This window comes from Elephantulus edwardii, unplaced genomic scaffold, assembly GCF_000299155.1.
Source record: "Elephantulus edwardii isolate Elephantulus edwardi_28Jun2011 unplaced genomic scaffold, EleEdw1.0 scaffold00035, whole genome shotgun sequence".
Classification (NCBI taxonomy): Eukaryota; Metazoa; Chordata; class Mammalia; order Macroscelidea; family Macroscelididae; genus Elephantulus; species Elephantulus edwardii.
In genome coordinates this window covers 12,416,453-12,428,978 of record NW_006399785.1, presented here as the reverse complement: position 1 = coordinate 12,428,978, position 12,526 = coordinate 12,416,453, and the positions used below count along the sequence as shown (strand labels likewise).

The 12,526-nt window shown below is 45.4% G+C and overlaps 1 protein-coding gene across 1 annotated transcript in view; it reads right to left on the bottom strand.

Moving 5' to 3' along the window:
• Nucleotides 1-12,526, bottom strand: part of FBXL5 (F-box and leucine-rich repeat protein 5) — a 46,597-nt gene that overhangs the window by 28,844 nt on the left and 5,227 nt on the right. Inside the window, exons 4-8 of the mRNA XM_006884520.1 lie at nucleotides 9,775-9,957; nucleotides 7,218-7,343; nucleotides 4,236-4,384; nucleotides 3,563-3,645; nucleotides 1,645-2,367 (exon numbers count right to left, since the gene is read on the bottom strand). Coding sequence (XP_006884582.1) covers nucleotides 1,645-2,367; nucleotides 3,563-3,645; nucleotides 4,236-4,384; nucleotides 7,218-7,343; nucleotides 9,775-9,957 — 1,264 coding nt within the window. The remainder of the gene's footprint in view (nucleotides 1-1,644; nucleotides 2,368-3,562; nucleotides 3,646-4,235; nucleotides 4,385-7,217; nucleotides 7,344-9,774; nucleotides 9,958-12,526) is intronic.

Genomic DNA, 12,526 nt, shown 5'->3' with positions numbered 1-12,526 from the left:
CACAGTCTCCCAGGCAGGGGCTGGTGGCTTTAACTACCAACCCCCAGCCAGCAGAGCATTTTAACCCCTACACCACCAGGACTCCTTTACACTATCACCGTCAACGCTAAATTTTAAAATAGAAACGACCGTCTTCAATTACATTTATACTTGAAGTGGTGTCACATGGCCCGAGTACCAGCTCGACAAATCAATTCTCCACACAAGATCCACAGTTCCTATCAACAATCGGCCACGGGCCTTGGAAATGAGCGTACAGAAGGAAGCGTTCCTTACTGGAACACAGGAGACTCTCACCTTTGTCTGCCTTTTCATCCACAGAGTATTTAAAAAACTTCTGTCGCTCCTCCGCTTGATTCCACAGACTCAGCCCCCGCAGGAGCTCCGCCGTGTCCTTGTGAGAACAGTGCTGGGCGATCACCTTCTTCTTAATATCCTTGAGCTCCTCGTAGGTAAAGTACTCCATCAACATGGGCTGGAAGACCTGGGTTACACAAAACAGTCACCAAAAATACCTCATCAGTTGTCCGTATGGCTTTTAAACCATGAACTGCTCTAAAGCCTAGATGTTTCTATGACTTATAAACATGACTAACACTGAGTCTAAAACTGGTCAATGAGACGGTTTACTCCACGGTTTCTCCAGTTAATCAATTAAACCCTAAATAATGTGGAAGCTTGTCAAACACTCTTATTCATCATTTTCTAATTGTTGACCATTTATGTCAGGAAATGCTTCTGGAACGCCTCCAGGCAGGGCCTCTGTGCTGAAGAGGAATGAGACCTGCACCCTGGAACCTTAAACCAGAGCTGGCCTAAGACCTGCTGCTGGTCGTAGTGTCTGATGGTTCTGGAGATGGTTCCTGACAGCACTGGTGTCATACAGCACCAGCTCCCAGAAAGGTTTCCTCCAAGCACTGTTCTCGTACAACGGCTCTCTAGGAAGAATTATCTTGGGGTGGTTTGTTGTTTTTTCAAAAAGAGATGCTTAGTCCCAATCTCCAATGCACATAATCAAAACCTTTAAAGCAGGTGCCACAGGGTTTTTTCCCGAAGTTTCACAGATAATTGTGTTGTGCATCACAAGTTATGAAACAGCCCTGCTCGTCAATTCGGGCTGCGCACTACAAGGGCTTGGGCATCTTTACAAAGACACCCATAACCAATGCCTCCCATTTGCCTTCATTTTTATTTAACTGGCCTGGAGAGGGCTTAGAAGTAGGTGGCTGGTGGGTTTTCGTTCTTCAGCGAACAGCCTGATTATGACGTCATAATTGAGAATCACTACAGTAACTTTGAAGAGAAGGATGGGCACTCTCCTCCCATGACAACTGCAGCCTCAAAAAATCAATGGAGGGTCGGCTGTGCGTATGAGTCACTCATGACTCGACAGCAAGGAGTTTGGGGGCTTATTATACATGTTCTTCCATAAGCCACAAAGGACTTGCATTGACATGACACTTCCTTCCCTTTATCTTAAGTTACTGTGTTTCAACACTGAAGTAGGGAAGGTCTTCATCACTCCCTTGGTCACAGAAATCAACCGAAAGGCACAGAACTGAGATTCATCAAATGGTTTTTGATCTGCTCGATCTGAAAACGAAAGCACGTTTACCACTCACACCCTGCGGGTGCCGCACATACCTGAGCCCATGGTCTGTGATCTGGTAGCATCCAGACAGGCTGAGAAATAGAAGCACGCGGCCAGTCTCTTGTTCGAACTCTTCACTCCCAGAGTAAAGCAAGTCCCTCGCCACAGGCAGTCTGGTCCTTGGTGCTTTGTGACGCGGCACAGAGGACTCTGGGAGCGCGGACATAGTTCTCAGAGCGGTTCCGGGGCAACAAAACGAATGGCCACAATAGGCAAAGGCGGGGGAGGCGCAGTGCTGCTGCCAGCAGACCCTAGTCCTTAGGCCAACAATGTCCTTGTAACATCCAGAGGTGGGACAACTCAAGTTGGACGCAGTTTCCATGACACAAAGGCTCTCAACGTTTCTGTGTCTCCACTCAACAGCGTCTTCGATATCAGCCAGATCCTCGGCGTCGAGCATCCACACATAAGGGGAAACGAAAGCTTCCGGAGAAGCGGGCTTAGTCCAGGGCTGTTCGTCGTCGAGTTCTTCTTTGATGCCTTTGTTAGCAAAGTCGTGCAAATGCAGGAACGGCTTGGGGTGCTGCACTGTAATGTCTTTATTGTTCCAGGAGGTCGATGTCATTCTGCTATTGGGAGCCTTCCACAGGCCACTGGGATGAGAAGCCAGGACACCCAGGGCCCTGGAGATCCTCTCCAAAGCCACATCCGTGATCTTCTCACATCCGGACAGATCGAGGTGCCGGAGACTCTGGCAACAGCCGAGCCAAGACCAGCTGTAAACAATGGCAGGAGGAAAGTGAATGATCTCGGCTAGACGCTTCAAAGGCCATTTGCTTATTTCTAAGAAGATGGGAACGTCACAAAAACGATACACTTAACACAGCCACTCCTAGTTACTGATACTGCCAGGCACTGTCCTTGGCACAGCGGTGTGAGAGGACATAACGAGCAGAAAGGCTGCTCCCTGAACGGAGAGGATGGAAAGGGGATGGGGAGAGTGAGGCGCAGGCATTACCCTGGTGAGTGAGCAGCAGGGAAGCTGTACACACATAAGAGAGGGCAACAGATGACTCGGGAGAAGCTCTGGGCGTCACTGGCAGAGCTCCTCCTCTGAAATGGGGCCGAAGTGGTGACATGGACGGTGACAGGGAGACAGAGGGGGTGGGTCAGGATGGCAGGAAAGCAGTAGAGTCTTAAAGAAAGAAAGAAACATCCTCTTCTGAAGAGTTGCTTCCACAAAGCGATGCAATTCCAGGGCATCTTAGAGGGAGCCTGGCCAGCCCTTAGAAAGGCATCAGGCCGAGAAAGGTAAACGGCCAGCGGAAAAAAAAAGACCCTCCAGGAGACAGAATGACAGTGACAACCGTAACAGCCTTAGCGTGAAAGAAAGCGACATTAGCCCAGGACAGGACAGAGTTCAGAACTGTCTGTCGCTCATCGGGTCACAGTGAGTTGCAGTAACTGCAACAGCACTTAACAGTAACAACTTAAGAGTTCAACTGAACTTGAAATTCTTAAAAGTATGATGTTCCAGTTCGCATGACTGCTCAGCAGGTTTACAGGGCTGAATACAGCACAAGGTAACAAAGATGGACGGATGCTCCTGATAGGAAGCTCAGTCACCCGAAACTCATGGAGCAGAGGCAAACCCCAGGGGAACACACCCCCACCCCCCAACCCCCACCCCCATGCGCGCACGCACACACGCACACGCGCGCGCGCGCGCACACACACACACACCAGCTAAGCTATGAGAGTAAAAAAAAAAAAACCACAATATGAGCAAAGTGCAAGCCTGCTAACAAGAAACCACAGAAAAACTGAAGGGACTCGTAAAAACAAGTCTATGTAAACATCTGACAGGAAAAGCGCAAAGTATGAATGAAGTGCGAGCATGTAAGAAAAGATACTACACGGTAACTCTGATCCATGGGAATCATTAGATGCAAATATTTGAAAACAACTAACCTGTCAAATGCCGAATCGGAAATGTCAGTCTGGGTGAGGTCCAGGTGTTCCAGGTTGGGACAAAGCTCTAAAATCTGTCTGACCTAGGAAGCGAGAAGGCGCTATGATGATCTGCAGAAACCGGATGAGGTCAGACACTACAGTACAAAGTGCTGGTATGTGGGACTTTCTGGGGCGCACATGACAGTCACCCAGAAAGGGCGCCTCAGTGTAGACAGTACACGCTCAGATCGCTGAGAGCGGGATGCTGTCATTTTAAGGCTGGATCTGGAAATCCACAAGTTTAAGGGATTTTCCAGAAGTTCTGATGTAGGGAGCTGCAGGATACACTTGGTCCAACATGATGGCCTCTCACTCGCCCGCTTTAGCAAGCCTTACCTGTTTTTAGAACCGTATCTACCTAGCGCCTGCAGGACTGAAGAAACCACTCCACGGCCCCTAGTCTTGGTTCCTTCACCCAGCCGCGTGCACAGAGTGCCTACCTACAGAACTGCGGCGAGAACTGGAACGAAACAACACCCGAAAGGTGGCAAGTCTGGACCCACTCACCAGGATGCACACGCTTTCTGATGTTAATTAATTCCTTAATTAAATGAAGGAATAAGCAAACTGGAATTTTGCCACTTGTGCTTTTTCCCCTTAATATTCAGAACTCATGCTAAGGTCTACGTACCATTTTGCTGGAAACTGCAGAGCTGTACGCTAACACCAGAGTTTTCACGGAAGGGCCGGCATACGGCAGCACGTTCTGAATTAAGCCGTGGAGTAAGCGCTTTTCCATTTGTGCAATGCTGACAGCAAGTGACGCCTCTGCAGACTCCTCTGTGAAAGGAATTCAAAAGTTAAGAATGTGACGCACTGCTTCTGGTCAGGCTACTCAGGAATTAGCAAGTCATTCAACAGCAACTAGTTTTTGAAATAGTAAACTTCCTTATGTACAGACAGTGGACAAAGAGGCCAAGGTCTCACTCTCCGTTGTTGTCAGGTGCCACCACGCTGTCCAGGACTCACAGCGACCCTGAGCACAGGAGCTCTGAACGCGGCTCTAGCCTGAGCCAATCTCCGTAGCTGACTAGGTACACTTACTCTTGTTACCCTAGTAACTGTGTCAATTGAGCTCAGGGCTTCCTTTCCTACGCTGTGCCTTCACCCATCCAATCATGATGTTCTTCTCCCAGGACTGGTCCCTCCTGGCCATGTGCCCAAAGTATGTGACATGGAGCTTCAAAATCCTTGCCTCCAAGAGAAACTTGGTTTTACCCTCTCCAGGACAGACCTGTTTGTTCTCTTGGTGGTCCATGGTATGTGCAATACTCGTCTCCAGCATTGTACTTCAAAGGCATCAATTGTTCTTCTGTAATCTTTGGTCACTGGCCAGGCCTCTGATGCATAGTATGTAATCATGAAGACAATGGCCTGGATCAGACGCACCTCAGTCCCCAAAATGACATCATTGTTCTTCAGCAGGTCCCTGACAGCAGACTTCCCCAATGAATTATATCATCTGATTTCTCGACTGCTGAGCTTCCAGCACTGATTACGGATCCACGTGACGGCATCCATCTTTCCTGCACTTATGATTCTGCCCAGGTGTGAGGACTTCAGTTGAGATCTAACCTGTACTGAAAGCACGATCCTTTGATTTCCACCAGTAAGTGCTTCATGCTCTCTTCACTTTCAGTGAGCAAGGCTGTCATCGAAGGCAGCTCTCTGCTGTTAATAAGCCTTCCTCCAATCTTGACAGCACATGTAACTTCTATCAAAGGCTGTGTGGTCTCTGCTCTTCTCAGTAAGTGTTTCAAGTCCTCGTCATCTTCAGCACACAAGGCTGTCTCGTGCATAATGTGCAGGTTGTTGATGAGTCTTCCTCCAATCTTGATGTCACATACAGTAACTTCATGTAATAACTATTATCTATTGTACTAGCCTAGACAGAATGTATGTTTTCCTCCATCCTCCTAAACTCTCAGCACTTACAATTTGGCATTTCTTGTTGTGTTCCCTAAAATAAAAAGTGTGTGCTCTGAATTCTTTCACATGCATTTGAGTTCCTTATGACATGTCTGATAAGGGACTTATATCTGGAATCTATACACTACTCCAACACCTCAACAAGATAAATAACCCAATCGTAGAATGGACACAGGACATAAACAGACACTTCACCAAAGACATTCATATGGTGAACAAACACATGAAGAAATGTTCAAAATCCCTCGCTCTAAGAGAGATGCAAATCAAAACAACTATGAGATATCATCTTATCCCAGTAACAACAGCAAAGTCAACAGAGTGGGAAACAACAAATGCTGGCAAGGTTGTGGAGAAACTGGAACCCTTATTCACTGCTGGTGGGAGTGTAAAATATAGTGCAATGACTATGGAAGGCAGAATGGCACTTTCTCAAAAAGTTGGAAATAGAAATTACCATTTGACCTAGCAATTCCATTACTGGGAATATACCCCAAAGAAACCAGAATTGCCACCTAAACAGATATGCCCATCCACGTTTACTGCTACATCGTTCGTAACAGCAAAGAAATGGAAGCAACCCAAGTGCCCATCAACAAATGAATGGATAGAGAAGCTGTGGTATAGTCACACAATGGAATACAATCCTGGAGGATATTATGCTGAGTGAAATATCTCAGTCACAAAAGAACACATACTGCATGTCACTGTTATAAAACAGGACTGACATGGGGTTGGGGGAAACTAAAAAAAGAGGGAATAAATAATGAACACTGCATTGAAACAGATGAGGGAAAGAACTGTTTAAAAGGAATATATGATTGGGTATTATTGTCATGACAACAGTCCAGAATAAGAGGTACATATCAAAGCGCACTGGGGGGAGCAGAAAGAGGGAGGAAATTGTGCAACAATGAAGGAATCTTTTTAAAGAGAAAAGCGAACTGGAGGAAGGGGTAAGGAGGAAAATAAATAACAATGAATAAATAGAAATCCAAGTTGTCTGTAAACTTTTGTTAAAATTTTTTTTTAAAAAAAGGTCTAAAGTCTTAATCATCTTTGCATACTCCCACAGCAGTATATGAATGGCTACGTGAGATTTTATAACCCCTTTCTAGTTATAAAGAATTTCGTATCTATTACTTTGAAGGCACGTGATATGACTGTTGGTAAATGAATAAACAGACCCAATGTCTTCTCTCTGGAACAGCTGACTCTGAATAAATGGTGCTGAACTGACCAACTGAAATGACTCTAGAGGGAAATTGGAAGAATCTGTTCTGGAAAGCAATGTGTTTTAATTTTGTAAATAAACCAGTATAATTTTTAAAAAAATTAAACATCACATGGTAAACTGACTAGTAACACAACCAACATACAGTAGTTCTGTAATGAAAACGGAAACTCTTCTCTGATTTTAAGAAGAATTTTCATGTACAACTAGGTGGGAATCCCAATAAATGTCTTGGGGGGGGGAATCACATTCAACAGAATAAACTTAAAAATCTGATTATTATCCCCTTAAATTTTAAATAGGAGGGACTTAAAAACATTAATGTCTTTAGAAAATGCAAACTATAAACTCCATAACCAATATTACCAACGATTACGCATGATGTGTTATCAAGTATATTAACAATTTTGAAAACACTGTGCAGCACTCCTAACGCCCCGCACGGCTCACCGGATTCGTCTATGTCTGCGTCTTCATCCCACTCCTGGTAAGCTCGGCTCTCGTCCTTCCTGTTCTTCACCCATTCCTCATCAGGTTCAGTGTCAAGTTCAGTGGCAGGACCGCTGTACCAGTCACCTACTCAATGAGCAAAGGAATAACAAAGAAACAAAGAAAACTGGCTACTATTATAAAAAGCCAACCAAGTTAAAAACAAAAAAAACCCCCAATGCAATCCTGTCCAGGGAATACGTGAGCCCCAGGCACAGGGCCAACTCTTTCTAGGAATATTCAATGGTGGCTTAAAAAAAATGACCCATCACCGACTGAGGATTTCATTTCAGATCTACGGAAATAAATTATGAATATGCAAGTAAAAAGGTACTCATTTTTTCCATAATAGTTCATTTACCTAAAACAAATCTTTCTCTTCACATTTATGTAAAAGTTAAGAAGTATAGAAATTAAATAGGCTGCTATGTATTTATGACGTTTCCACTCCTGACTTTCAGAGCTCTGTCATTCTCTCCCTGACAGGAGCGTGGCAGCTACAGTTCCACTTCTAAGCAAAGGCACTTCCTCAATAGTCTGACAAGCACTGACACTGAGAGAAGCTGACCTTTTTCTGACCACAGCTCCACAGGCCCTGGCAGTGCCCCCGACACTGTGAGAGCTAAGAAACAGAGGAGCAGGGCTGGCCCCACTGTAGCCCGTCAGTCACAAGGAGTAGAAGAGCATTAAAGGGAAAGATTAAAGCAAAACTAAAGCATACGCTTAAGGACCCGTAAGAACACACTGAAATGCTACCTTCAAAGTGACAACGAGGTGCTGATTCACCCTTTAATATTACAATTGCATCAGTGTCTCAACCTTGCTGCTCCCGGCACACACGCTCTGTGCCAGGTCCCCCTGCCAAGGAGGACTGTCTTGAGCACTGCTGGCTGTTGCTGAACAACCCTGGGCTCTACTCACTAAGCAGTTGGAAGCACCACCCATGACCCCCACTGTGATAGCCAAAATTGCCTCCACACATTTCCAAACGTCCCTGGGAAGTCAAACTGATCCTGGCTGCGAACCACTGAAAACAGTATCTATCATAATTTACTAAAATAAACGGGGTGACCTAGTGGTAAAAAGCCGTGCTGCAATCCCAAAGGCATGTCGTTCAAATCCACCAGCTGCTCTGTGGGAGAACGATGGGTAATCTCCTTCTGTGCCTCTGAAAACCTGCCGGAGGGTCAATTATAAGTGATTCCAACTTGACAACACACAACAACAACACACTGTATGTTTTGTAAATAAAGCGCCATTACTCTTAATGCAACCACAATGGGGGTAGGTGTGTCGGAGTCAGTGAGACTGGCTCAGGCCAGGGCAGGCTTCAGAGCTGTTGTACACAGGGTCGGCTAGGAGTCGCAGGCAGCTCGCCAGCACATAGCACCACCATTTAAAGGGAAGTATATTTTAAGGATTTGGCTAACTTCACAAACGTTTAACACAGAATTATCAAACTGAGTCATGTCAAATATCATCTAAAGATTTATTGCTTCTTAATTAAAAGCAAATGTGTGTGTGTGTGTGTGTGTGTGTGTGTGTGTGTGTGTAAGCAAAAAAAGTATTTGGTTAATCCATGTTTTCTTTATTTGGCTTTTCATTCAATATTTCATTATCTTACATACAAGTAATAATTCTAGGCATTCAGATCTCACAGTTTCCCCAATCTTTCAAATAACCCCAGTCAAAAACCATGACACTGCTAACTGCTGCTTAGTGGGAAAGAAATATAAATTACTATAAAAAATGGTTTCAAACAGACACAAACTTCATCTGAATTCTGAGGTCACTATTTATCAACAAAATTACTCTAATGTATGTTACATGGAAGCATTTATCTCACACTGCACTCTATCCTCAAAGCAAAAACTTGAACTGCTCAAAAAGCAAAATGTAACTCAGCATCAGAACTAAATATGAAATTGTGACTTACAGAATAAGGCACTACCAACCACAAAACAAAACCATGTTAAAGACAAAAGCATGTTCTAAATTCTTTTGAATTACCACCAAAAGGAAGCTAACATAGTGCTCTACTGCAAACTGTACAGAAGGAATTCCTTTGCTAACACTCAATCCATTTCATATTGTTCCTACAGCCTGTGTACTTTACTCTTGACTTTTTGTTTTGGAAAATTTCTAAACAGTTCAATCTAGAAAGAACCAGAACAATGAATCCTTAAGAGCACACATCAGTCTTCCAACAATTATCAATGGTCTTCACCAATCAAAAATACTGCCTTTAAAAAAAAAAACACACCAAGAAGCAAAAAAACAAACCCACTCCCTCCCCTGCAACTATCTGTCCCTAAAAGTTCAAGGATATTGAAAGTACTGTGTAACTCAACAATAAACACTCTAGAACAGCTAGCTTTATAAAACTGTATTCTAAGAACATAATGAAATAAATCTACTTTTGGTCAACCCTCAGAGGCCGCCCTGGCCAGCCAGCCTTCTGAATGTCCACAACTATTCACTTTTTAAATAAACTCAAGTTCAAGTCCCATACACCTACCTCTGGCCCAATGAACAGGGTAGAGATGTTTCCAGAGCACCCCAGTCTTCGCCAGCTGTGCCCACTTCGTGCTGACCTGACCACATCGACACAACTCTTGAGGGTTAAGGTAACTGAAAATTGACAGCATTACCTCTGGAGGAAGGTGGCTGATGTTTGTGGCATGCTCTGAAACTTCCGACTCTGAAACGAGAAGAAAACACATTAAAGTCAAAGGTTACATGGGCCAAGAGCAGTAAGAAATTGCAACCGTATTTCCATGAATAAAACCAGTGCCTGAAGTCAACGTCTTCCTGCTGACAAGTTGGGGAAAGGAAATGACACGGACGAGACGGCGCATGGGGATGTTCAGCTTGTCGAGAACCCATCGGGTTAACCCATCACGGCTCCACGTAAGCTTCATCAGTGGCAGCTGCAATAACGCATACACCGCTGACTTCCTCTTACAACAGCATCAGTGAAAAACAGACGACACTCACAGTGGAGCATGAGCTGGCCAGAGGAGCCAGACAGGTTACACAGCCTTACACGGACGGTGCGGCGGTGACGAGTTCTCGGAGGCCTTTTCCAAGGCACACAAATGTCAGAACAGTCTCCATTCACGCGCTGGGAGTCCTGTCAGGACCCACCTTGCAATTTCACTCAGGAGACCTGGGAAACCTGACCTCATTAGGCAGCAGGTGCCCTGATCCCAGCCTGGGAGGTCTATTCACACTGTTCATGCGTCAGGTCCTGACAGACGTGTTTTTTTAAGATGCTGGGGCCACAGTTAGGTACCAGCTGACTGTTAATTAAAAGGCCAGTGGTTCAAACCCACTGGGAGAAAAGCTCTGATGATCTGCCCCTGAAAAAGATTGTAACTTAGGAAAGCATGTAACTTGTCTTATGAGGATCACTTTGTGGGAGAAGGATGGGCAGGCCCTTAAAGATTTACAGCCAGAACCAACTCCACAGCACTGGGTACGAGGGTCCCTAGGAGTCGGAACCAGGCTCCGGTACCTGGCATGAGAAGCTGTGCTACAATCCCAAAAGGCACCATGTGACATGGTTCAAATCCACCAGCTGCTCCACAGGAGAAGGACGGGCAAGCTCCTCCCAGGCAAGTCTCAGCCTCTGAAAACCGGCTGCAGGGTCAGCTGTGGGGTGGTCCCGACTCAACAGCACACAACAACCAGCTGAGTTAGAATCAGCTGGTATGTGTGGCCACCACCATGTAAAAGTGTCATCAGAAATCTGCCATCAACTATGGTGACAATGGTCACCAAAATGACAATTTTCCAAAATCTATTAACTGAGTGGAAGAAGAAAAAAAAGCAAATGAAGTGCTACAGTAAAGAATCTAAGCTAATCATCTCAGCACTAGGAAGACAAACTTTGTGACTTGTCCCCACAACGCAACCTAAGTACAGCGATGCTACGATCACAATGACCTTAACCTACTCCTTTTTAAATGGCAAATATTTTACACACAGTATAGCTATAATTTGCTTTGAAGGGATGGGAAAATTAAATGTACTGAGAGTGATGGCTTTTAAGTTGCATGTTATAATTAAACTAGATACAACAGGTCTTAGCTTGGAGTCTGAAGTGCAAGTTGTATTTCAGAGTGAGGCATACAAGCTTTTACGGGTTTAATTATAGTTTAATTTAGAAAACCTTTTTTGTTTCAACATGCACCACATCTAAATTCTTTGGGAAGGGAAATAAAAGAACAATTTTAATTTTTTTTTTTTCAAATTGTGGGCTATGCTAACAAAATTGCCACTGCTTTCTCTCGTGGAGAAGAGAAGACATTTTTTTCACAGGTCTAAGGATGCCAACCACTTCTCTGATGAGGTTTTTTTTAAAGGTAAGCAAAGCTACCAAAGATAAGTAAGAATGAAAATGTGGAAGGATTCTATTAAGATAAGAAAGAGCCTATCTTATGTGCATCCTCCTTGCTTTTCTAAGGTACCTACCAACCAAAAGGCTTGGCCTCTCACACTCACTTCCCTGTGTCTTACTAGATATAAGCGGACGGAGAAAGAAATGCTGGGGGTGAACGTGGGCGAACACGCAGCATTCAGGTCACAGACCGCTTATTACGAGCAAACGTTAAGGATGACCTTAAGCATAATCAATTGTATAAAGTGAAGGGGAGAAAATTCATGTGGGGGGGGAGCTGCCACAGACAATGGAGCTCAAAGCACTGGAACTGCAGAAGTGCTACCTCTGGCTGCTGTTAGGCGCCATAGAGGCAGCTCGAATGCCCGGCCACCCGCTGTCGGGGCCAGTGGAAACCACACGTGGCCCAGAACCATCCTGACAAGCCTCTGCTGAGCTCAAAGCCGCACGGCAGCCCCCACGTCCTCTGCGCTGGGAGTCCTCTGTGCTGGGAGTCCTCTGTGCTGAGTCCTCCGTGCTGGGGAGTTCTCTGTGGGGGAGTACTCGGCTCTGGGGAGCCCTCGGTGCTGGGGAGTCCTCTGCGCTGGGAGTCCTCGGTGCTGGGGAGGGCCATCATCTGCCCGCCTGCTCCAGGTGTACTGGGCCAGGCACACCTGGAGGTGCAGTGGAAGGCTTTGTCCGCGACAGGGTGGTGGTTTGAAATCTGTTCAATTTGTGGAATTGCACTTCAGGAGAGGTGAGGTCGTCTGAGAGATGCCTGACAGTAATGGGAGTCCTGTGTGCTGTGGGGCTGAGAGATACCTGATGGCGATGGGAATCCTGGGTGCTGTGGGGCTGAGAGGTGCCCGACAATAATGGGAATCCTGTG